The following is a 27516-nucleotide window of genomic DNA, read 5'->3' as shown; positions in this document are numbered from 1 at the left end:
CTCTTTTATATCCTACACCTTATAGAACGATGGCTTTTCTCTATATAACAAAAGAATCTTAGATTAAAAAGCCATGGAACATTTTTACCTCTCCCTCCCTCCCCGAGAGAGAGAGAGAGAGAGAGAGAGAGAGAGAGAATCATTGTTAAGTGAATGTATATAGATCAAGGGTGGGCTACCTTTTTCTGCCGAGGGCCGCATTAAAAAAAATTTGGGGACTGGGGGGGGGCGCGTACATATATATATATATATATATATATATATATATATATATATATATATATATATATATATATATATATATATATATATATATATATATTTGCATTCCCAATTGAAGAATTATAAGATAATTTCTTAACAAATTTTACGAATTTAAAAAAAAAATTATTATGCTCTTTTTACATCACACATTTTCCCCACAAATATATAGTTGTACTTAATATGAAGTTTACTGTTTACTCTCGCGCATAATGTTCGGAACCACGGAACTAGCTTACTTATTGTTATCCTTGTGACTGCAGCAAAATTACAGTCAATAAGCATCGACCTGTTCTAACACTTGGTAATTTTCAAATAATCAAAAGAAAAAAGCTTGTTCACAGATATATATGGTTCCATATAAAGTGAAAGTTTAGCAGCAAATTTTTTTCAAGTGTGGATATACAGCTTCTGGCACCCATGAAACTCCCACGAAAGAACTGACTGGAACTTCTCTTTCAGGTCATAATTTGCTTGGGGGTATGTCATCTAGAGGTATGTCAGCTTCTGCATTAAATGGAGAGCTGAGGGTATTGAAAACTGGTTCCAAATTGCTGACGTCTTAAAATTTGCTTTCGAATTCCACAATCAAGGAATATATATAAGACTTGTTCTTTTCAACCATTTCATTACAATAGTTTTACTTTTCAGCTAAGAAAAATGATAAAGCCTAATTTCATTAGCAGGCATTTGTTTAAAAAGAATTAAGATGCACATACATTTCATGTGCAAACAACAAATTGCAATGTTTTCGAAGATAAACATGAAGTCTGTCTTCAACTCTTCATTAGAAATATTAGTAACAAGGTCAAGTTTATGTCTTTCGAAGAACCTAACAATTTCCATGAGATTCCATATTCTTCTATTGCTAGGCCAGCGGATACTACTGTGTTACCGGAATGTTTTGTTTCCAAATCTTAAAGTGCTTTTCGGAACTGCCAGTCAGGGTCGGATAGTTGGATGCGCTAAGCGAAGTGAATTTGGTGGCCCCAAATAAAATAGAAAAATATAAATTAACTGCGAAAAAAATATAATTTTGCAGCTTATTAAAAATCTAGTGTATTTCAACAATAACTGCGAGGACAGGTTTCGCTATTTCTTCTCTAAAATGTTTAAAATATATATCCTGTGCGGGGCTCTCAACAATGGTGAGCATTACACGGCTGTATAGTTTACCTATGCTTAATGCCGCCCTGTGCCTACTTTAAGAAGATTTGTATTGTACAATATTGATATGAATGGTATTCAATGCAGATTTATGTTAACTTTCCCGTAATGAGTTTATATTTGGGATATTGCTCTTTATTTCTTATCTTATCTTATATAATACAGACGTTACTTCAAAAAAGAAGATGATTATAATACGTCCCACGCGTCATGCATTTAGTTATGCATATTAACCAATGACTTAAATTCTGCCAAGTCACTGGTTTTCCTAGCTAGCTCAGGCAACCCATTCCATGCTCTAATAGCACTAGGGAAGAAGGAGTATTTGTACAAATTTGTCCCAGCATATGGGACGAGGAATGTGTCTTTATCTTTGTGTCTTTCAGAGTATTTTATTAAATTTTGTTTTTGTATTTGAAGATTATGGTTCAGTGTTTTATGTATAATTGCTACTTTACTTTTGAGTCTTCTGTCCTGAAGGCTTTCTAAATTTAGTTATTTTTCTAAAGGTGTTACTCTAGTCAAATGTGAATGTTCGTTTGTTATGAATCTCACTGCTCTATTTTGTGTCTGTTCCAGTTTCTTAATGTTTTCTTGAGTTGAGGGGTCCCAAACGGAGGATGCATAGTCTATTATTGGCCTAACCAAGGTTAAATAACATTTTAATTTGATTTGATTTATAGAAATTTCTTTTAATAAATCCTAATGCTTTGTTTGATTTTTTTATAGTTTCATCAATATGTGGATTCCATGACAGTTTTTCATTTATTATAACACCTAGGTATTTTGCGTTTTTATTCTGTGTTACTGGTTTGCCAGTATTTTATTACAAAGCCTGTTTCTTTTTCGTAGTCAAAGCAGGGTTCCATCTGTTGTTACCCTGACATCTTGTAGGCCTGCAAGCCAACCCAATACTTTCAACACAATTCTTCATAGCACTGAGTAAATAGGCCTACTGGCCTGGGCTTGTGTCTTTGACTGAATTTTCGAAATATAGCCGTTTAAAATAAACTTCGTTTACTTTGAACTTTTTAGAATGACGTTTAATAGAGACACTGTTACTTTATAATAGCTTCTTCATTATAAGTGATACGAATAAAAAGATTCAATAATTTCTATAGATATTTACAATTATTTATTTGTAATATATTTGCATTTGTATATGTGTAATGTGATTTCTTTAGGTGTCCGCGGGCCGCATAAAACACTTCGGCGGACCGCATGTGGCCCGGGCCGAGGATCGTAATTTGTCCACCCCTGATAGCCTATAGATCTATCATCTACTATAAGCAACACTTTATAATATTCCAATGATAGTCCTTTAGATATAGATTAATTAGAAGACAATATAATAAGCGAAATGTTCCTGAAATTTAATTTATTGAAATCTTGAACAAATGCCGTAGGCCTATATATAGTCCGTTCGATTTATAAATATTTCTCTAGCCAAATTTAATTATTATTTTTTTTTACTTTGAATAATTATAACGGTCAAACAAGAGTTTTTCCCTTGCGACCAACGAGCTAGTTCTAGTAGGCTAATTTTTTTTTCTCAGCGAAATAGATCTTACATCAAGTGTTAAATTTCTAGAAAAAAATGTTAACGAGCCGTTTTTTTTTTTTTGTTGTTGTTTATTGAGAATCGCGTCCACCCACCAATGTTTTGGGTTTTAGGTTTTCACGAAGTTACGAATTGAATAGAGGTATTGTTATAAAGTATGTAGAATCTATATATTTTTTCCTAGCCAGGTTTTTTTTTTTAAATGGTAAGGTCAGCAATGTTGATGTTTGCAATGTTTGCATCTTCTTTGATTTCACGATGGCGTGTTAATCAGGCCATAGCACCAGTCAGTTGTTCTGCCAAATGTACCATTTTCTGGCTAATGTCTTCGTCTTTGTATAAATGGTTATGATACTTTATAGCACTGCCATATAGACTACATTCAAAAGGAATCAACTAAACGATTTCAATTAATACAACCAAATTGATATTTCCTTATATCTAAAAGACAGAAATCCAAAATAAATGTAGAAAAGGGAATGTAAATAGGACATTCAATTGGTGCCTTCGGAAAAGGCATTTCCCTCCTATAGGCCTGAAATTGATGAAAAGAAACCTTTTATTTTCAAAAGCCAAACAAGTGATAGAATTATAGCACATTGAGAACGCGAAAAGCATGAAATTGCGCTAAACAAAAACAATTGGTAAAATATTTCTAATCAAACAGATTATAATTGTTAGTCTATATCTATTACAAATTTAATTGCATGGCTGCTAAGTAATTGATACAATTACACTCAATATTAGCTTCTTTTTTTTTTAAATATATTTTGCTAATTTTTCTTTTCAAATCAAGTGAAAGGTCTATGTCGGAAAAATATGACACGTGGGTTCAAAAAAATAACAAAAAATGTTTTTTTCCGAAGAGCAAGAGAAGGAAAGAGAAAGTGAGCGGGCCGTTTCATTTCATTGTAGCATACATCAATTCATGGGCGTAAAAATATGTTAGAGATTGTTAAAATGTAGCTCGTTTATTGAACTTTCAAAAATGAAACTAAAAGGAGAGCATGATCCGGCCATAATAAACCATAAGCCCGCTTAATTTCATTGCAACTAATTCACACATAGGTGTCTATCAGGACTATTGTGAACTCCGATAAAAAAAAACATCAAATGAGACCTGCAGCTAGCCCTAGATACATGTTATACCTAATATTTAGTAGTGCATGTTATAGGGCCTACCTACTATTTAGTAGTGCATGTTATACCTAGGATTTAGTTGTGCACCATTCATCGTGATATCATCATAAGAAGAAAACAGTTTGCAAAAGGTGCCACAAACATTGCCATCTCTAAACAGTCTACTTATGCTTCTAGGCAGCTAGTCAAACGAATATAAAAAGAAAGCAAAAAAAAAAAAAAAAAAAAACATAGATAAAAAGGCACTAAAAATGTGCTCTTTTTACTGTAAAACTGCTCTAGCAGGCCTAACCAGTAACAGCCTTGACAAAGTTTGCAGATAGTGTTGATATGTAGATAATGCACACAATATATGGTGCGCATGGTATTGAACGGAACATCAGTCGAGGCCAAGATGGAATTAAAGATTACGGCCTGAACATTATTAGATCTATTAATCTTTGTGTTTATCTTTACACAGATTTGGGTGAGTCTGTAAACTAGATTCTCAATCAGTGGCGTAGCTACCATTGTGCGGGTGGTGCGGGCCGCACAGGGCACCAATTGGAGAGGGGCACCAAATTTCCCCCAGTGTGTATTAATTTCCTATTTCCGTGAGCTTTTCAGTAAAAACTACTAATTGTATGGACACGAACAAACTTAAACTACTGTATTTTAAACATGAACTAACGATTTATAAACTAGTCATGTCGCTATTTTGTTTATCTCCTTGACTATTTCTTCCATACAATGTAAGCTATAGAACAGTTTGTATCTAATTTACTAGATTTATTTCGGACACACGGTGTATGTTGTTACTACACTGATCAATGCTCTGTAATATAAAAAAGAAGAAGATAGGCCAACCTTTTTTTACTTCATTGTTTAGTCCAAGGGTTTAATCTAGATATTGAGTTTACAAATATATTTCTAAACTCTAGCTCTAAACAATTGTCTTAGTTTATTCATTTCTTTATGATTCTTTATAGTTTAATTTTGGAAATAATTCTATTGTAATGTCAATATTTTTAAATAAGCTAACCTTTGTTTTGTACGAGTTTTTTTAAACTAACTAGTTAATTGTAATACTGTAACGTAAACAAAATGATGAACAGTGCTCAAGACTGACTAGTCTGGCTGGCGCCTCAAAACCCTTTTAAACTCAGACGGAGAAATCGGCATCTCTGGTTCTGTCCGGTCTGGGTAGACTATAAGGGCTCCATACCCACATCTATCGGAGTCCCTCTTTACCGACCCATCGGTATAACAGAAAATGGCATCTGATGGATAGGACTTTAGTGTAGCTGATGCCAAGTTTTGGAGTATGGCAGGTGTTAATCGCCTCTTGGTGGCTCCCTCTTGCCCTATAAGGGACATGCTTATTTGTCGGGCCGGCATTCTCCTCCACGGAGGGCAAGTACTAATTCTTCTAATTGGGATTACGCCCTCTCCCTCCTTAAATGTAAAGGGGCCACGTTTGTTAAGATTTCAGCTGCGTTTGTTGGGCTTGTCCGAGAGGTGCCACAAATGAACCTTAGTGCCTGTGATTGTAATCGGTCGAGTGATTCGAGGGCAGTTTTACTAGCATATACTTGAACTGTATAGCTGTACTCAATTTGTGATCTGACTGCCCCTAAGTACAATGTGCGTAGCATGTCAGCTTTGGCACCCCACTTTGTGCTGGCCAGCTTTCTTAGTAACTCTAACTTCTCCGATGCTTTTCTTTCAACGTCCTGGACGTGCTGGAACATTGACAACTTTCTATCCAGGGTCACCCCTAGATATTTTGGCGTGTTTTCACGTTGGAGTCGCAGCCCACCGAGTTGAGGTGCGTTTCTTAAATTTCTTAAGTCTAAAGAAGCATCGAGACAATTTGAAGTCACACCATTGCCAGAGTCCACCGACTATACGCGAGCTGTTATTGGGTATGAATTAACTGAACAATTAAAAGCAACAAAGCAAGATGAGACGGTTATCATTGAATCCAGAAAAAAATGATGAGGCCGACATCCTGAAAAGAAGAAAATACTTCAATATCGCAGTTTCTAGAGACTAAAGGACAGCACACAAGCATGTCTTTAGTACACTCCTCAAAAATTCATACTGAAGAAGCTGAACCATCAGACAGTGTAAACAATACAGAAAGCAGGATAATAAACTCTAGACTGAACGACATTGGAGATTTGCCTGATGTCACAGATAATATTCGCATACACCTTGTCACTCAAGGATCTGAACAGTTCAGCGTATGGACAGTCAATTCAGAGAGGCGTATAGAAATCAAGAATCAGCAAAAGGAAAGGCAAGAAAGCTTTCAAAGGTTTTTTTTTCTGGCAAATGTCAAACGGCGAGAAAGTTCTTTGAAAGTGGATGTGTTATTCGCCAAAAAAAAAAAAAAAGAATCCTTATTTTGCTTCCCCTGCATACTCTTCTCAACAAGATCAAGTACCAAATCTTCATTTAAATCCAAAGATGGATTCAATGAGTGGTGGAGGTTATCCCCGAAAATAGAAAAACATGAGACCAGCAGAGCTCACATTTAGTCATCGCTTGCTTGGAGGGAACTTGAAGTTCGCCTGAGAGTAGGGAACAATATTGACAACAAGGCCCAAGATTTGATTATACAAGAGACGAAAACCTGGAGAGTTAGTAAAATTACTATCAAAGTACGATCCACTCTTGAGGGAGCATGTGCTTCGAACTACAATATTGGGGGAATCACACTAAAAAACAAATCATACAGCAAGTAAAACAAGCCAAATATTTCTCTATTATTTTTGACAGTACACCTGACATCTCAAAGCTGGATAAAATTTCCCAAATTTTACGGTATGTTGTCATGGATAATGACGGGTGCAGGTTTGTGAGTCTTTTATTGACTTCATCGACACAAAGGACAAGCATGCTGCTGGAATCACTGAGATGATTCTAGAGAAATTGCGTTCGGGTGGCTTAGACATAATGGACTGCAGGGGTCAAGGCTATGATAATGCTGTGGTCATGAAAGATCATTAAGGCCATGAAAGAATTAACAATATTTGATTAATGAATACATATTATTTTGAACAAAAAAGTAAGGTTTTGCAACGTTATTAATTATTTAGTTGTTTTTTTTTTGGAAGGGGGGGGCATCACGATGAGGTACCGCACCAGGCATCATATACTCTAGCTACGCCACTGTTCTCAATACACATATTATAGGCCTACACGTATAGATATATCGATAGTCTTATTGAGAATATGGATATCTGATTAGTCGGGTGGTTTGTCTCTTAACCTGTCGTTCAGAATCACTGAACCCGGGTTCGAACATGAACCACAGTCGTCCTGAGGGAGTTTTGGGTCATGATATATATTATATATATATTATATATCTTCCGAATCTAAAATCTTGGTGGACCCAAATAAAATAGAAAAATATAAATTAACTGCGAAAAAACTATAATTTTGTCGAAACAACAAAAACAACAGAAGCAGTTTCTTCCTAAGAACTTTAGGTGGGCCTATCACACACAGACATTCAGAAACTATTATCACGTCATTTCAAAATATCTCTAAATGGTCTCAACACCAACACAATTCAAGCACAGCAGAGACCTTTAGGGGATGGCAAACAGGGCGAACCACCCAAGACCCCGCACCAAAATATTTTTTCCCACCATGACCCCGTTATACAGTTCTTGCTATCGCGCATTCTAATGTACTGTACCATGTCTCGTACCAATGCGTTATAGACTAAAATACAGTGTGGTGGATTTTTCTACAATTTTAAGAAGGTTTAGGAACTCAAAATGGAAATAGCTTTCCTTCTTATCTTATCTTATATAATACAGACGATACTTCAAAGAAGAAGATGATTAAATTACGTCCTACGCGTCATGCATTTAGTCATGCCTATTAACCAATGACTTAAATTCTGCCAAGTCACTGGTTTTCCTGGCTAGCTCAGGCAACCCATTCCATGCTCTAATAGCACTAGGGAAGAAGGAGTATTTGTACAAATTTGTCCTAGCATATGGGACGAGGAATGTGCCTTTATCTTTGTGTCTTTCAGAGTATTTTATTAAATTTTGTTTTTTTATTTGAAGATTTTCCTGCAATATCAATAACCATGAAAGCTCAGATCTAAGGCTCGAAGCATGATATTTTGGGTTAGGTTTAGCCCTAGGCATCGTAGGCCCCGCATGCATTTTAACACTCGCCATGGGTATCATGCACCGCTAAGGCCTGCCTCTCTTATTTTTGGTAAAACTTTTTTTTTTTTTTGGTAATTCTATAAGTAATGTGAAAGTGATTAATTTTTTTTAGCTAAATTAAATTTTTAGGTTGGCAACACCTTTAATGTTTACGAAACTTTTTATTTGAAGATCTAGTGTCACTGTAACTATTGATAGTCTATATATAATATAGAATCTAGATCTAGATCTATCTCTACTAATATAGTCTAGAATTCAAATCAAAGTAAAATGCAAGATCCAAACAATGATGGCTTTCTTTGTGTTACATGCACTGCTCCTGTAAATATAGCTGTCATAAAGTACTGTATGTATAAATTATAAATAAATTATAAGATTATAATAAGTTATTAATTAAGTCTAAGTAATAAGATGGTTATCAGTCTAAGACTAAGTCTAAGTCTTATTTATATAATTATAATTATTATATTAAATTAATTATAATAATATTTTAAATATTATATTATTATCATTATTATTAATATTATATTATAATTAGATCTTGATTCTAGATCTATTTTTTTTTATCATCTATATAATAATATATAAGTTATAGTGTGACTATCTGAGTGACTATGTCACTATGTTACAATATGTATAAGTAAGTTATTACTCTTAGACTCTTACTTAAGACTAAACTAAGACTAGACTTGACTTAAGTGAGAGTGAGACTTAGTCTAGAGTAACTTACATCTATCGAACACCTTCATTTTAAGGTACTTATCGAACACTCCATTGTATTTTTTAAATTCTCCTTTATTTCGATGATTATAAAGAAACTAGTCCATTCTTATTGTGCATCGTCCATTTCTTTATAGTTAAGTTATAATTAGTTTCATTTTCACACGAGGATCATTTTTTTACTTATATTCAAAGTGCATTGGTAATATTGGTATAAAAATTTCACATTTTTTGAACTCTTGGGAAGAGTGGAGTGAGTCTCAGGTTAAGGGTATTTTTTAATGCTAATGATGCTTCAGCTCAAAAAAAACTATATAATACGCTTCTAATTAGGCTGAGAAATATTTACAACTATTTATTTGAAAGTGTCCTTTGTTACCTAAACATGAAAATTGAGGTTTAAAAAGGGGGTGTTCAATAATAGCAGTTTTTATATAAGCAATCTCAGCTTCGTAAGATATCGAACGCCATTTTAATGTTAAAAATAAACATCAAAGGGATATAACCCAAAGAAGACAAAATATTTAAATTATATATTTTTTAATTGTTATTTTTTAAAATAATGTAATGCAAAGTACAGATATAAATTAATCATATGTTACAATTTGTATCAGCTATTTTTGGTTTACCGTAAATGTGCTATATTTTTTTAAGTAAATAGATTTACATCGATATGCACTAATTGTACCCATTTTAAAAGCTTGATTTTATGACACATATATTATAGCTTGATGCTAATAGCAACTATGCGTAATCACGTAATCACCGGAAGGAACAGAGTGGAATGTATTCAGTTATTGTTTCTTTTTCAGATGCCCCATTCTATTAACTTCTGAATTTGCCCCATTCTATTAACTTCTGAATTATGTGTTATAAACCAATACCTAGCGCATGTGCTTGATGTGAAGAGATATTAATAAAACGAAAGGGCAAAGGGGGAGGTATAGAATGAAGATATGGTATTTTGAAATAAAAATGTCTTGGGCAGGTAAAAAAAGAAAAGGTCGGGGGGTGGGGGAGAGAAACAGTCAAGACACTGTATCCAGAGATCATCAATAATTGATCGACCATTAGAATTTGACGTCAGCCTCAAATACAAGAGTCAGTTGTGCTTCTCGATCTAGACGTGTGGCGCCGGGTCTATAAAATTATATATATATATATATATATTTGTCATAAAGTATGATAAAGCTCATAATGCGCTACAAAGACACTCCTTCACAAACATCACAAATACACAAAATAATATCAATAACACATTTAACCACTCTCTTATTCTGCCTACACCCCCTTACGCGCGCTTCCACTCTCCAACATTCACACTTTTTCAGTGCAAAGTAACAACGTAAATATCAAGACTCAATCCAAACGCAGCCACCAGACTAACACACAACAAAAAAAAATGGTCAGTGATAGCGTAACACACAGGTGTAAACCAGGCCATCAACACGGCCCCAAAACATTGTTCAAGTTGTAGTAAGAACAATGTTGAGGGGAAAGGGGGAGGAGCCATCAGTCGAGTACCTACGGTCAAGCCGCTAATTAGGTCACAAACACTAGGCATGATAGATACGTAGTATATATAGATATGTTGTTTGTGTGTGTGTGTGACAAATACTAACCGTGCTCTAAAATACGGTGTTTTTTTTTTTTTTTGGTCAACCAGGTGGTTTAGGGAGGGCGGATTTATCTACAACTATAGGTAACACAGCTTGCAAGCTACCATAGCTTTTCAGCACCCCCCCCCTTCCCCGCCCAGATCGAAAAATATTGTTACGAATGAACAGTGACAGGTAGAGGTCACTATGTGTGACCCCGGTGAGATGACACAGCACCGAGTGTTATCTGGAATCGACATGTATAAACAACAACAGGATGTGATGTTTCCTCCCATGTTGTTCCAGAGGATACTAGCAGTGTTTTTGCAACAATAGACAAGCGATTAGGGACTCTTTATAAACCAGAGAGTTCATGTGAAAAGAGTCAGTACAGTCGTCGATACTGTTCTCTACTGTGCGAGACAGTAGAAGAGAGTGGACTTGAGCCGTTACAGTCGATACAGTCGATGTAAGACGTATACGCTACATGTTACAGTGACGAATTGTTATAGTTATAATTCAATAAAGTTATATAAAGCTGAAAGTTGAGTCGTCAAGTTCTTTGCAGTGTTTCTTTTATTTGTGTGCCTAGTACATTTAGCCAGAAAATCAGAAATACGTAACAATATCTAGCACTGACTTTTGGGCTGTTACATACACTGAGCGTGCTAGATCGGCGGCTAGTTACGTAGGGCCGCGTACCGTATGTTTTGTTTTTAGGTCAACCAAGTAAACTGTTGTGTCCTGCAATGACTTGGGGAGGGCGGGATTATCTATTGGCTACCAAAGCTTATTAGGCTCTCCCTCAAATAAATAATATCTGGATTTAATTTATTAATGGCCTTATGTCTCAAAATAGCTTAGACCTAAATAAGTACTACGGTAATGCGTAACTGGCTTAGCACCGTCAGTTTCTAAGCAGAGCTGATCAGTGATAGATTCCTTCGATGTGGACCATTTGAAAATGACTAAAAATCTGTCTTTCTTGACATGGCGTAAAAAGAAAATGATATAAATAAAAAAAATATATAGATTATAACACTTTTGAAACACCATACTTTTCACAAAATTTTAAGATTATAACACTTTTAAAACACCATACTTCTCGTGTGTTCGATAAGTTCTTAATATGTTCGATAAGATAAGATAAAGGTAAAAAAGTGTTCGATAATTTAAGCTTTTGAAATCATCAACCTGACCCATTTTAACATCAAATATAAGTTTAACTATGAGTAGTAATAGAATAAAACATGTCTACTTTTTAAGAAAAATGGATGAGGAGTTCACAGATACAATCAGTTTTTTTCTAGGTCTAATTTTTACGGAGATACACAAATTCAAACATAAAAAATGTCGGCGAATGAGCTTAACTTGTTCGATAAACGTAAGTTACTGTCAGTCTCAGTCACTGGCCTACTGTCTTTGATTACTTTGAATTTGTTTGTTAGTTTGTTCTAAATTCTAAGACTAAGATCCCATATTAATTATAATAGGCAGCTGTAGTGCAAGGCAACAGAGGTTTGAATTCAGAGTGTTCCTTCTCCTTGGTGGCTAGCCAGCCAAATGAGCCATGGCTAACAAGCCCCTCCTGCCCGAAGCTTACAGGTTAAAGCGCCAGTTACTCGCCTTTGCCCCTTCTCCTGTTAGTGTGAAGGCTAGGAGTTGAACTGGTTGTCAAGAGACTATTTGAGATGCATGCCATTAGGAAGCATTTTATACTATAGACTATAGGTAGTGGAGTCAACCCTGAGGAAAAATAAGGAGCTGGCAACCCTAAGGTAGTTTGCAGCACCCAATGCTACACCCTGGCAGAACCTGTAATGCCGCTGACCCCAAACTGTATCGGCACTGCCGTTCATTTGGATACATCAGCTGTGGGGAGAGGGGGGAACTGATGTGTGAGTGACATCGTTTCCACCACAGCTAATGCCCAGTTATTCATCTCATTTCCATGAGATGATCCTTAAATTTATTGCTGCTTAAAGAAAAACAAAATCTAAATGTGTCGGAAATGTAAACAAATGGAGCATGGACATAAATATTATAATAGTTAAGATACAAACCATCAAAATAAAATATAATTGGTTAACAATAATGAGTCCTGTTTGCACGATTTCAGTGTCAGTGCAACACATTTAGATCTACTCTAAAATGTACAACTGTCTACTTAATCTTTTTCTTTTTTTTTTTTACATTTTGTTGCTCTTTTTTTTAAAATGATTTAATTACTTCTATATTTGCTTTTCCATTATCTTAGGGGGTAAAAGAAACGAAAAGTTAATTTTGCCAACAAATTCTTCTTTGAGTGTTACCTTAGGACAAGATGAAGTGAGTTTTTTTAAATCATTATCATTAAATGTTTCTACTTTATAAGATTTTTTTAAACTGACTTATTTTGTTTTTAAAAATGTAATTATTAATCTTTTCTTTTTAGCTCCGAGCCAAAACCTCAGTGGCCGTTAGCTCTGATTTCAATGAGGACAAAATGTGGTTAAATGGAAAGTAAGTTACTGATTGTTACAAATTTGTCAAAAATGCTTTTTTATAAATTAATTTTAAGTGATGGGGGCATGACTTGGCCTATAGTGTGCCGATTTGCCAAAAAATTCAAAACTCAAAAACTCATTTTTAATGATGGGGCTTATGGACTATAAAAGTTAAGGTTATATTGTTCTGTTTATTATTTTAAATGTTTTAAAAAATATATAAATTAAGTGTTTTTGGTTTAATGTTGACATTGTTCTATAATACACTCATTTTGTTCCTCCACAGAGAGCAGTCTATAGAAAATCCCAGAATACAAAATGTTCTTAAAGAAAGTATGTTGCAATAAAGCTAAAACGTGAAATAAATTGTGTAGATTTGAAATGTTTTTTTTTATTGACAGTTAAGAACTTCCTTTTCACCCAATGCATGAACCATTTAGAGCCACAAGTGATCCTCATGACTATGCCCTTTTTTTTCTCTCTGATATTTTTCACCAGTAGGATCTCTTTCTAATTTAGAATTTTTTTTTCTTTTGTATGTCTACATTATGATAGTTTTTCTCAATTATATTTGTCTAATGTTTCAGTTAAGAGGCGTGCTCGTAAGAGATTGTCTGACAGTGAAAATGAAGCAGATCTGTTACTGAAACATGTCCATATTGTTTCAGAAAATAATTTCCCTACAGCTGCTGGATTGGCCTCCTCGGCTGCTGGCTATGCATGTTTAGGTTGGTGGCATTATAATATCAGATCCCTAATATAAAGTATGAATATGATTTCAATCATAAGGGGTAAATAGTAATTACTAAGTCAAAATATATTGCTGGTTTTCTCATAAGTCACAAAATGTTGTAAATATTTGCTATTAGTATGTTCTAAAGTGATCTCTCTGTTCCCAGTTTACTCCTTAGCTAAACTGTATGGAGTGCAAGGAGAAATCTCTGATATAGCAAGGTAGGTGTGCCATTCCTTTGACATCCTTGGATTCAAGAAGCTTTCTAAAATAGCATTACTGAACACACACTGTAGTAGTAGTAAGTAAGGCTGCATTGAGAAATGAAGTTTATCTTTTCCCAGTCTTAAAAAGTGTTGCATTATTATGTACTAAAAATGGAAATAATAGAATAGCTTTATCAAAGTCAAATAGACAAATCCACCTGTTGCCAAAATGAATCAAAGAATAAATATAATTGTTTGTTAAATAATATATTGATATTATCTATAAATCAATTATAAAATTGCACATCTTTCGTGTGATTTTTGTATCACAGATGTTGAAGCACTTAAGTATTGTTTTAAGAAAAGTCTAATAAGTTGTAATCAATTGTTAGTGCATAAAAATGGTTTAAATTATGCCATTAAAGTAGAATCAATAAAACAAAATAGTTTTAAAAAGTTGAAAATATCTAAAGGATATAAGCTTTTGATATGTGCATACCATGTTTAGAATTTGTCTTTTGTCTTGTGTGTGTTATTTTTTAATCCATAAATTTTAAAATAATGAGTCTATTGAACTTGTTGTTGTGCTTGGTGTAATGTTAAGCATGTGAAAAACAATGCTAGATATGAATATGTCATTAATACTTGTATAGTACTTTATGTGTTGTTTTTAACAGACTATAGAAAAAAAAAACAAATATATAGACAGTCTGTTTGATTATAGTCAAAATTTACAAGAAACTGTTTGTGGCACTTAAAAGGACAGAACCTAGAAACACTCAATTCTCAAACATTGTCTAAGGGTACAAATTCTTAAAAATACATTGTCTGTAAATTGAAATGCTGCTGATTGCTCACTCAAAAACCTGTTAATGTTATCTATTATTCATACTTGATTATGTTGCAAAATATATGGATGAAACTGGAACCAATATATTTAAATTACCTTCGGATACAAATTAACACACATTGCCTAATCTAATGTCTAGCTTAATCTGATGTACTAGAAGTTATTGAAACTAAACTTTACACTTTTGCCCTTTCTAGCAGAAGTATAATGTAATACATGACTATAATGAGTGAGGCCAGATATTCTATTTGGCCCATGGATCTGCAGAACAATGTACACTGTTTCTCCATATTTTTTCAAGTGTATATTATTCTATATACATTAATGCTTTTTTAACTTTCAGTTTGTTTTTATCACAGATTATAATTATAGTCATAAGTTCAGCATTATCATAGTAATACATTCAGCTTTCTTTTTTAATTTAAAAATCTAGACAGGGCTCTGGTAGTGCCTGTCGAAGTATTTATGGAGGATATGTAGCCTGGGAAAAAGGCAAAGCTGATGATGGCACTGATTCTTACGCTGTTCAAATAGCTCCTGAGACTCACTGGCCTGAAATGAGAGCACTCATTCTTGTGGTGAGTCTTTTTCACTTGATCAAACTAGTCAAGAGATCTCAAGATCCCCCCAGTCAAGAGATCTCAATATCCCCCCCTAGTCCAGAGATCACAAGATCCCCCACCCAGTCAAGAGATCTCAAGATACCCCCCCCCCCCTCCTAGTCAAGAGATCTCACTCATTCTTAAGTTACTATGTATATATTATCTGTAGGTGAGTGATCAGAAAAAAGATGTGGGCAGTACAGAGGGCATGCAGACAACCATATCAACAAGTGAACTCATGCAGCAACGCATCCAGGGCATTGACAAGAAAATGAAACTAATGACACAAGCAATAAAAGAGAAAGACTTCCCAACATTTGCCAAGTTAACTATGCAGGTATCATGACATGTTTAAATCTCTTTATGTTCATACATTTAAATATTCTTTTTTATTGTAGAATAAAGTTGAGAGAGAAATCCATCTCTAGTTGTTATCTATTCTAGATCTAGAGTCTAGAGCATCTAGACTACTATGGCTGCTTGCCAGCTTTTGAAAAGTATCGGAGTTGAAAGTAAAAGTTTCCTAAATATCAATTTTATGCCTTGACTAGTTGATCTGGAACTCTCAAAACTATTGAACTAATACTATTCCTACTTCAGCCTGTCAGGTTCAGGAATTATTTGTGTTCTTAACTAGCTGTACACAATTAAGATCCCGGGTTCACCCTGACAAGAACATCACTCACCCACAGTCGTACATACAGTAACCAACTAGGTGGATAGTTTAAATAACAAAAAAAAAAAATTTAATTGTATGATACTGATAGATGTATATGTACAATGAGAATGATAGAATGATGAATAGATTATATATATATATATATATATATATATATATATATATATATATAGATAGATAGACATAAACACCTTGCTACTGCTATCATTTTGTCACACTGGTTTCATAGTCCACTAGACGCTGACCAACTGGCATCACAAAAACTGCCAACCTTGGCAATAATAAAGTTAGACCTCAGCTGATACCAACTGATGTGTAACTGCTCTGACACTCAACGCTGTCGATGATCGCCACTCTGACAGTGACATTGAAGACTATAATATATATATATTTTTGAGACGACAAGGGATGCCCACACGGGCATAGACTCGAGTTCAGTACATGCAGCTCCAACACTGGCACCCCTAAACAGGGGTCCAAAAATCCTACTGAATAATATAAGTCCAAGAAACTAGTACAGACTAACACACTGTCCGTTTCAACCAAATTCAGAGGGTGAACTGTCTCAGGACAACAAATGACCAATAAATGTCACCCGACTTTGTGACGTAGCAAAAACAATTCAAAACAAAAATACAAGGCACTCTCGCCCCGTACAAGAAATACGAGCAGAGACAAAACAGATTTGGGACAAAGCAAAAGACACTTGTCTAAACTACACGACACAACCTAAATTGTCACCACAAAACAATGTGCAGTAGCTGACAATATGTTTTCAGTATTTCATATTAAGTACATTTGTGAAATTGGCACATTTTTTCTTGGTTGTTGATGCTCTTATAAGAGTTAAAATAATACGATTACTAAAATGACCTTTTGTATATTTATGCTTTTTTGGATCACTTTATGTCACTCTAATTTATATTTTACACAAAAAAAAATAAAATCATGTGTATTTTTGTACAGGATAGTAATCAGTTCCATGCAGTCTGTCTGGACACTTACCCTCCAGTTTTCTACATGACAGATGTCTCCAGGCAAATCATTCAATTAGTTCATTCTATTAATGACAGCACAGGACACATTAAGGTACAGCACTGTAGTCATGGTCTTCAATGAAACAACCATTTGTAGTAATGGGTTGCCTCATTCATGCATTTGTTTAGCTTGTTACTAGAATACATTATGAATATGGAATGTCAAATGTGTTTGTACTTTGGATTGTATGAAAACATATTTGAACTGGGAATTGATCTGGTTATATAAATGTTTTAAATTTAATTTTAGAGCATCACAAAAAAAAACCCAACAAATATTATTATTATTAAGATAATTTGTGATAAACAAAGTTGTAGACTGCCTCTGCTGGTTAGATTAACATATACCTTGCTGCATTCACAAATGTATCAAATACACTAGAGTAATAGAAAACTAAGACACTGTTAGGAGACTTTGACTTTGTTGGAGAAAAAAAACATTTTTGTTGACTTCATTTTATTAATAAAAGGTTTAAGTATCAAGTTCATCTCTTTTGGGTCATCAAAAAGAAAAAAATTGAATCAGATTTTTTAGCATCATATTTCATTACCAAGCTAAGACTGAATTTTTCAATTGATTTTTAAATCAGTTATTGTGTATAAGCACCAACTTTAAGTTTAAAAACAAATGGATACTATTAAAAAAAAAGTAACTGCTACACTACATTCAAGAAAAACATTGAGACCTACCTGTTTAAACCTTTTTTGATTAATTTGTCATTTTAGCTCTTGTGTTTATGTTTGTAATCTTATGAATCTACATTTTGTTTGTTAACAGTCCTTTATAAATAAAATTATTATTATTATATGTGTGTGATGAAATCAATATTAAAATTACATAATGGCTACTTTTGCTTTAAGTTCATCATCATCATCATCATCAAACTCCATTTGAGTGAGGTCTTGAGAGGCTCAAATCCTCTCTTGCAAAAGGTCCTGGACAGAAACCCTCCTGTTTTGCGTAGTGCATACATGTCACCATACAGGTCGAGAATTTTGGGTTTCCCAGACCTGCTGAAACTGAGATCAGCAAGCGGGGCACCGTGAATCAAAATTTGGCCATAGCCATGAGAAACATGAGCCAACAGGACAGTGGCTTGTCCTGCACTGTGCTATAATAGCTTGCTCAGGCCTGGACAGCCTCCACCACGGGGAAGTGCGTCAAGGCGCCTCATGTGCTCCCAGACTCCACTGGCTTTTTGGGACTTCTCCAAGCACTTTTCCACTTCTGTTTTTTTTTTAAATTATAGCCAGAGCATGATGAAGACTCACGGCCTGTTCGGTGGGTGGTGTTTGCTCTCCCTGGAGGCCAAGGAGTCATCAATGACTCGGTACCCACTGCATTATTACAGGGGTGCCATAGTGTTGCTTTATGTTGTGTGAGGCTATGATGACAGTGTTGATATTGGGGGGCCATGGTCTAGGACTTTGCAAAGCCTGTAGTACAGGTTTTGCTTTGAGTTAACTCATGTAACTGCTTTCTACATTTTGTTTTTAAACTGGTGCTTACATACTTTTGAGTACGTGGAAAACAAGGCACATTGTATTTTTAATAGTGCTTTAATTTTTTGAGACAATGTAATAATTAGACAGATGAACAGAGAGCATAGATAAATAACACTTTTTCCCTTAGAAGGGAGCTATAAATGAAGCAACGAAACATTAAAATGTGTTTTCATAGCATAATTTAGTACCTCAAAAACTTCTTAGTATGACAGATATAATTTTACGGCTTGTAATAAGAAATAAAGGAACACTGAAGAGTAACCTAAAACAAGGCTTTATTAAACTAGAACGACACATGAACTGACGAAAGAGACTTGGACAGTAGCACACTAAATCAATGTTGTGAACACATTCTCAAGACGTTACACAAACATAAACAAATAGTAACTATTTCACCACATTCACCCCGCCTAGAATTAAAATAGCAAGTATAGTAATATAGTAGGCCATAGCATAAACAAAAAGAGAATGCCAGTGCATGTAATATAATAGATCAATAAACAGTGTCGAAATATTAATTTCTCTTGTAAACATTAATAAATGGTGATACAAAGAAACCTAAAAACCAGTATCTGTTGTATGACTTATAAACAATTACTAGTTTCTGTTTTAAGTATTAACAAATAGTGTAGTAAGTAAACATGTACGTAAGTAAGTGAAAAGTAAACTCTAGTATCGGTAGCAAGAGATAAACAATGCCAGTTTATGTAGAACATAGGTAGTGCAATAAAGAAACAACTCTAGACTCTATAGTTCGGTCTGGTTCTTCTCTCTCTTAAGTTGTAACGGGGTTGACTATCCTGTTCTACAGTTTGGGAGTCACTAGTGAGTTCCTGTGCGTCAAGTGGGGTATTTTCAAGAGGAAGCGCTCGGAGGTCCTCAGAGCCTACCAGGGGTTTTTTCCTTTCTTGTATCACCGTAGGGGTGTTGGCTGGTACTTCCGTGTTTTGAGTTTCTGGAGGATATTCATTATCCTCAGTCTGAGGGAAGAACGAAGGTTCACTTGTTGTTGTGGATGGGGAGGGGGTGGGAGCCAAGCGTCTTAGAGAGACTGTCTCCTCTTTACCGCTGGGCAACCGTACGACGGCATATTGGGGGTTACACATCAGCAATTCGACTTCCTCCGAGAGAGGATCATACTTTGAAGATCGGTTCTCTCTTCTGAGCAACACTCGACCTGGGCTAGATAGCCAAGTGGGGATAGATATCCCGAAGGAGGATTTCCGGTTGAACCGGAAAACTCTCTCATGTGGAGTTTCGTTTGTTGCCGTAGATAGTAATGATCTAATCGAGTATAGGGCCTGGTTCAAGACAAGCTCCCATCTTGAGATCGGGAGATCGAGGTCTTTCAGTGCTAAAGTAACAGCGTTCCATAGAGTTTTGTTTAGTCGTTCAATTTGTCCGTTGCCTGAGGGATTAAAAGCGGTTGTTCTACTTGTAGCTATTCCCCTCTCGTGCAGAAAGGATTGCACCTCCCTCGACATAAAGGACGTACCTCTGTCAGAATGGACGTACTCTGGCATCCCAACTAAGGAAAACAGCTGATTTAAACACTTTATGACAGTAGATGATGACATATCGGGACATGGGTAGGCAAATGGGAAGCGTGAGTACTCATCCACCATTGTTAATAAGTATTTGTTGTGAGTAGCAGATGGGAGTGGCCCCTTAAAATCAATGCTTACTCTCTGAAATGGTTGGGTAGCCTTGATGAGGGTGCCTGAAAACTGTTTGAAGAATCTAGGCTTCAGTTCAGCGCAAGTTTTACATTGGTTTACCACTTTGCGGACGTCCTCGCAGGAAAAAGGTAAGTTCTTAGTCCGAACGAAATGGAGGAGTCTCGTGACCCCTGGGTGACAGAGGTTGTTGTGTAACAGTTTGAGGTCTTCTCCAGTCATTGCTGACGCAAAGTGGTTCCTTGAAAAGGTATCCGCCGCAGCGTTTTGTTTCCCGGGTCGATATACGACGTCATATTGGAAACAACTAAGCTCCAGTCGCCATCTTTGAATCTTTTCGTTTTTGATCTTGCCCTTGTTCTGCTGGTCAAACATAAAAGACACTGAGCGTTGATCTGTAACCAATGTGAAGGGTCTACTGATAAGGTAATGTTGCCATTTTCTCAGGGCTTCTACGATAGCGTATGCTTCCTTTTCCACTGCTGAGTGTCTGCGTTCACTATTAGTGAGTGTTCTTGAAAAGAAGGCGACAGGACGGCCGTCTTGATTAAGAGTGGCGGCAATCGCGATGTCAGAGGCATCTGTTTCGACTGTTAGTGGTCGATTGTAGTCTATCGTCGACACAGCAGCGTTTTCAAGTTCGTGTTTTAGCTGTTTAAAAGCTTGTTGTACTTGTTCAGGGGGAGGAAAGGCTTTGTTGTTCACCAATAAATGGATCTTGTTGGAGAAATTTGGGATCCATTGAGAATAATAGGACAGTAGTCCAATCACCCGCTTTTGTGATTTCATGTCTTGTGGTGGAGGTAGGTTTCTCAATGCTTGAAATCTTTCGGGGTCTGGTCTTAATTGCCCTTGTGAGATTTCGTAGCCTAGGAGGCATACTTTATTAGTCGCAATAGCACTTTTATCATTGTTGAAGGTGATACCGTACTTTTTAGCGGCATTGAGAAATCTCTGTAGATTCTGGTCGTGGCTAATGGAGTCAAGTCCGCAGATGGTATCCACGTAAGCGAACGTGTCCTGTAGCCCTGCCTCCTCAATTATTGTGTTGATCGTCCTTTGAAATGCGGCGACTCCGTTTGTCACTCCAAAAGGAATGCGGCAAAACTGATAAAGCTTTCCGCCAGCCTCGAACGCCGTGTACTGCTTTTCATCATCCCTGATAGGTATCTGGTGGTAAGCGCTTTTGAGGTCAAATGTACTGTACATTGAGTATTTAGATATTTCCTGCACCAGTTCATCAACTTTTGGCACGGGATACGCGTCGAGGTAAGTGAATCGATTGATGGTTTGGCTATAGTCGATAACCATTCTCTTTTTGTGCCTTTCATTCGTTGTTACAATTATCTGGGCTCGCCACGGGGACGTGGAAGGCTCAATAATTTTGTCAGATAGAAGTCTCTTGATTTCAGTTTGAATGAATTTGGAGTCAGGCATAGAATATTTTCTAGATTTAGTGGCTATGGGATGGCAGTTAGGAGCCAGATTAGCGAAGAGGCGAGGGGCTTCAACTCGTGCAGCTTTCAGCGTACAGACCTGGAGAGTGCTTCGTTTTCCTTCAAATGGGATCATCAGTTTTTCGTGCTGGCTGATGAAATCTAGCCCTAAGATTACATCAGATACTAGTCCATCTAGTAGTGAGAGCTTAACACTTTCATATTGTTCATCTTTGTACTTTATTTTAGCGAAAATATGGCCGTGAGTAGTGCGAGAAAGATGTGTAGAGGCCATGTAGATTCTGTTTCTGGACGTTTCTAATTTCCATTTGTACCTTTTAGCAATTGAAGAAGATATATAGCTTTCACTGCTCCCCGTATCTACGAGAGCCTTCAATGGTACTCCATTGACGAGTATTGAAATAGTAGATTTAGTAAGACCGGACGCTGGTGTTGATGCCCAGGAAGATCCAACGGTTGTAGTCTGAGACGTCTCATCATCTGCTTTCACTATGGCTGAGGTTATAGATTTGAGTGTCCGTCTGGTCGATCTACAGACTTTCTGGAAATGGCCCCTCTTACCGCACAGGTTGCATGTAGCGTCACGGGCCGGACATCTAAAGCGTTGATGTGGGCTGTTTCCACAAAAGAAACATCTTTTACTAGTCGCCGCACTCACCTCGTGTTCTACTTTTGTCGTTGGAGAAAGGCTCTCCTCGTCGGCGCTAGCTCCACAGGGAGTTTCAGAGTGGATGTTATACGCCATGGCATGGTTATGGGCATATTCAAGTTGTCTTGCCTCTTCATAGGCGCACTGTAGAGTTAGCGTAGATTTCTCTAAGAGTCGCAGCCTTATGCTGTTTGAAGCCAGTCCAGTAATGAAGGCGTCTCTTACGAAGATATCTCTGTGTTCTTCAGCGGTGACAGCTTTGAAGTCACAGTCTTTGGCCATACTTTTAAGCTTAAGTAGGAAGGAGTCAACGGTTTGTCCGTTCTCTTGTCGACAAAAAGTTATCATGTGCCGTGCAAAAATTTCGCTTTTAGGCTTCACGTAGACATTTTGTAGAACTTTGATTGATTCATCGAACGTGGTACACTCACTTATGTACTGAAATACGCTCGAAGAAACGTAGTTTTCCAGTAATTTCTTTTTGTCAATCTCGCAATGAGAGACTGAGGAGATGAAATTCTCAAATGTTCTGAGCCAGTGCAGCCACTTCTCGGCAGCCGATGGCGAGCTAGGCTCTATGTCCAGCTCTTTTGGCCTAAATAGACGTTCCATTTGTATTACTACTTTTACTTACAGACTGAGAATAGTGTTGAACGAAAATCCAAAAAAGATACGTGAGGCACATAGATCCATGGAATTGAAAATTTCTAGTTTAATAAATTGTAATAAGAAATAAAGGAACACTGAAGAATAACCTAAAACAAGGCTTTATTAAACTAGAACGACACATGAACTGACGAAAGAGACTTGGACAGTAGCACACTAAATCAATGTTGTGAACACATTCTCACGACGTTACACAAACATAAACAAATAGTAACTATTTCACCACACGGCTAGTTCCAGAAAATAAAAAAATTTTGGAAATACTTTAAAGATTTCATTGAATATGTAAAAAAAAATGTTTCAAAGAAATTTAAAACCTACTTTTAGTAACTCAGAAAAATACAAATATTTCAGTTTACAAACAAATTCCCTGTCATTTTTTTTTCTACTCCAATTTTGCAAAGTGTGGACTGATGTTCACTATGAACTAAACCTGAACGTCTTGTTTAGAATACATTTTCTATCTTGATGTAGTCACACAAAGTTGATGTCACCAGATTTTCTCTTTGCTCCTCAGGTGGCTTACACTTTTGATGCAGGCCCTAATGCATGTCTGTATCTGTTAGAGAAAGATGTCCCTCTTGTTGTGAGTTTTGTCCAACATTATTTTCCTTCAAGTACAATGCACATCACTGGTCCAGCAGTTTCCGAATACACACTCACTAGTGTAAGTACTGATCAGTCTTTCAAGAGGGACTCATGTATTGAATGTACATTTTATTTAGCTGTCAAGTTTGCCTTGATAGCAAATTCAAATATGAAGTTTCTAGTGCAACTGGCAATTACTAAATATTAGATAGACTTCAACATACAAAACTAAACTTTGTATTTCTTTTTAGAGCATTGTAATATATAGTTTGAGCTATTAATTTCCTTAAAATATATCCAGTTATCAAAACATCATTGTATGAAGGAACTTTTACCTATGTACTGATTTCATTACAGGATGATCTGGAGAAGGTCAAAGTTCAGCCTAATCCAGGAGCTGTCAAGTATATCATTCATACAAAGGTAATTTAAAAAGAAATAAAATGTAATTTACAAAGGGATGAAAAATACTATGGTATTTTAAAAATGTTTTTCAAAAATGTGGTTGGTTTGAATTTTACTATCTGTAATGTTTTCTACTACTTTCAAAGACTAACAATAACCCTTATATTTTCACAGTGTGAAAATTCACACTTTTATACAAGTTCTACAAGTAATCATATCTTCTTTCAAACATTACAGTAAAACACAATTATTGTTAACAATGAATCACTTTCTCTCTATAACAACAGTATGAAGCAATTGATCTCTACAGTCGGACAACTTATATTGTGTTACTATAGACAGAGATGTATGACTATTTTCAAACGATTGGAAAAAAATCTGCTACATTTTAAAACACTAATTTGTTACAAGTGGTCACATGGTCTTAATGTTATTTTTAATGGAAACAAGAACAAAAAAAAAGTTGACTTATTTGATTATAATGTCATTTGTTACTAGAAAACATTGAGGAACAATTGTATTTTTTTTTTTTTTTTTTACAAATAAAGTTTGTACACATTATTTCTCCAACACCCAATCTGTACCTTGAAGGAAAATAATGTTGGACAAAACTCACAACAAGAGGGACATCTTTCTCTAACAGATACTGTAAAGATAATGTTTTATTATTAAATGTAAAAAAAACCAAAGAAATGATAATCGATTTTCGTAGGGACAAGAAGGGAAATGATATTGTTTCTGTAGCTGGAGAGACTATTGAAATTGTGCAAACCTTTAAATACCTTGGTACTATCCTAGACAATAAACTAAATTTTACTGCAAATACTGATTATATCAGCAAAAAAGGGCAGCAAAGATTACGACTACTAAGAAAACTGTCCTCGTTTAATGTTAGCGAAAAGGCCTTGGCTATGTTTTATCACGCTCACATCTGCAATATTTTAAGTTTCAATATCACTGCCTGGTATGGCAATCTGAGCATTAAAAATAAAAATAAACTTAATAGAATCCTAAATGCTGCTGGCAAAATCATTGGCAAAAAACAAACCCCATTTGGGCAGTTGTTTGAGACAAACATCTATAAAAAAGCTAACAAGATCCTCAAAATAAAGAATCACCCTTTGTGTCAGGATTTTGTGATTTTACCATCACAAAAGAGATACAAGACACCGATAGCAAAGACAAACAGACACAAACACTCTTTTGTTCCCCTGGCAATCAAATCATTAAATAAGAACAATCTGGTATAAACTTTGTCACATGTAAATTATGAGTGAGTCTGGTGTGAATGTACACTTTGGTTTCTTATAGTTATAATGTTTTTTTGTTTGGTGTAATGCACAAATTGTAAGACAAATTTCCTTACGGATAATAAAGATTATTATTAATCTCAGATCAAACTTAAATTTTGAAATTTTGCACAATTATTTTATTTTTATTTTACCTGACAATACAATATTCAATTAAAAAAAATAATCAATTAGTTTATGAAGTAAGATTGAAACAAACAATAGATAACTATACAGTATAATATTCTGTTTTCATTTTCACCCCACTAGCAGTGGTTAGTATGTCTGCTTGAGTAGGTGTGAGCCATGATTTCGAATTCGGGTCTTTCCCACTCCTTTAAATGTTTTTTAAAAAGTGATTGCAGTAAAATTCACCCAGAACTCTCCCCCATCCCCCTTTCCAGTGTTTCCAACTGGTACAGATAAGTGATAGGATCATAGCTTATTGAGAATGCTAAAAGCATGATATAGCATTAATAAAAAAAATTGGTAAAAATATTTCTAATTGCACAGATTTATTGTTGTTAGTCTAGATTTATTACAAATGTAATTACATAACTGATCCAAACTTTTATTTTTGATTGTTTTTCTTTGAACTGTATTTAGGTTGGTTGTGGCCCTCAAGTTGTAACTGACCCAGCAGAAAGTTTGTTTTCTGCCAATAGAAAACCTAAACATGAGAGTTCATTGGAGAGATAATATTTTGCATTGGTAGGACTATGTGTGCATTGTGAAATAATATATTGCTTTAGTAGGACTGGATGTGCATTGTGAAATAATATATTGCATTAGTAGGACTATGTCCAGATCAATTTATATTTTACTTACTATTGTAATGCTGAACTAAAATTAAAATTGTTAGGCACAAAAATATGAGAAACATTATGATGTACATTTTGAGTTCTATAATGTTTTAATAATTTCTGATTGTTCTCAATCTCAAAAACTATTTAGTCATATTGCATCATTTTCTACTTAAACTTAATATTTATAATTGATATCAACATAGTTACCTCAGCTAACTATCTTATAATAAGCATTTTAACAATCAAATTTAACTGGGCACAATTGAAATGAAAAATACATAAACATTGCATTTATACAACTGTGTTAACATAAATAAAAGGGAACAAATGATTTATGGTATGTGTGTTTACATTTATTATCTCACAAATAACATGTCACAAGGGTCTTGTACAGAAATGAAAAATTAATTTGTTATTAATAGGGCTCACTAAGGACATTGGGTTACATATGCTAATCTAAGAGCCCAGTAGAGAATTGAATGTAAAATCTTTGAGGTTGCATTAGCAAAATAAAGCTGCTAGATTCAAGGCTCAATAAAAAAATGACAAATGAAAACATTGAAGTCAATATTTGTTTAGCTTTCTAACAGAAAGAAACAAGAAGTTGAGACTATTAGGACACAGATTCTGGCATTACAGAAAAGAAACTGATGCCAGTAGTAAAGTGACTTTGAATGATAGAAGCTGGGAGCATGCTCATTCAAACAACCATTTTGGGAAACAAGACTTGTCAATCAACTGACATAATTTGTAAAAGCAAACATTAAATACAATATATAGTCAACATGTTAATTAGCTGGCTTCTACAATTTCTGAATTGTTCAGTCAAAATTTAAAGTTTCAAATCATGTAGTGGTTGAGTATAATATAACTAATTAAAATTTTAATTGAAACATTCAACTTTTACATTTCATAATGACTCAGCGACTACTAGAATATTCTGCTTCCATTTCTGTCATTTTAGAAAATAGAAACAAAATGGAAGTTCTTAAAAACCCAGGAAGGTTGAACACTTTAAGACTTGATCTTTTGCTTGTTTTATTATTTTCATTGAATTCATTCATCATTTTCAAGATTTGATTCATGAAGATCAGTTTCTTTTTCTTGCTCATCATCTTCTTCATCTGTTGATTCCTCATCGTCACTTCTCATGCATGTAATAAACTCTGATCAAGAAAAAGAAACTCAAAAACATGAGACTGAAATAATGGTCTTACATTCAATTATAGACAGTAACTATTTCATATCCAAATGCAATT

The 27516-nt window shown here is 35.2% G+C and overlaps 2 protein-coding genes across 8 annotated transcripts in view; one reads left to right on the top strand and one right to left on the bottom strand.

Moving 5' to 3' along the window:
• The first annotated feature begins 4453 nt into the window (after positions 1–4453).
• Positions 4454–26590, top strand: LOC106069253 (diphosphomevalonate decarboxylase-like). 2 transcript variants are annotated; one of them, XM_056035307.1, is made up of 12 exons: positions 4454–4595; positions 12880–12950; positions 13057–13124; positions 13395–13441; positions 13696–13836; positions 14008–14062; positions 15331–15475; positions 15669–15836; positions 17145–17267; positions 23687–23836; positions 24115–24180; positions 26058–26590. In XM_056035307.1, exons 1-12 carry the CDS (start codon positions 4469–4471, stop codon positions 26148–26150), a joined length of 1254 nt encoding a protein of 417 aa, XP_055891282.1. In that variant the 5' UTR covers positions 4454–4468; the 3' UTR covers positions 26151–26590. The 2 variants fall into 2 exon arrangements, with proteins under 2 accessions (XP_055891282.1, XP_055891283.1); XM_056035308.1 differs by lacking the exon at positions 4454–4595 and adding an exon at positions 8486–8650.
• The window catches only part of LOC106061631 (calmodulin-A-like), a 29190-nt gene continuing 27690 nt past the window's right edge, over positions 26017–27516 (bottom strand). For all 6 annotated transcript variants that reach the window (XM_056035312.1, XM_056035310.1, XM_056035311.1 and 3 more), the window contains one exon: positions 26017–27423. In XM_056035312.1, coding sequence (XP_055891287.1) covers positions 27314–27423 — 110 coding nt within the window. In that variant the 3' untranslated portion in view covers positions 26017–27313. The remainder of the gene's footprint in view (positions 27424–27516) is intronic.

This window comes from Biomphalaria glabrata, chromosome 7 (genome assembly GCF_947242115.1).
Source record: "Biomphalaria glabrata chromosome 7, xgBioGlab47.1, whole genome shotgun sequence".
NCBI lineage: Eukaryota > Metazoa > Mollusca > Gastropoda > Planorbidae > Biomphalaria > Biomphalaria glabrata.
This window is presented reverse-complemented; position numbering and strand designations above follow the sequence as displayed.

Bases quoted from the DNA above. Each gene is read 5' to 3' on its own strand.
- LOC106069253 (XM_056035307.1), top strand. From the start codon at position 4,469: ATGCACACAATATATGGTGCGCATGGTATTGAACGGAACATCAGTCGA. The intron at 4,596-12,879 runs GTGAGTCTGTAA...CCATTATCTTAG, and splicing joins TTATCTTTACACAGATTTGG to GGGGTAAAAGAAACGAAAAG. The intron at 15,476-15,668 runs GTGAGTCTTTTT...TATTATCTGTAG, and splicing joins TGAGAGCACTCATTCTTGTG to GTGAGTGATCAGAAAAAAGA.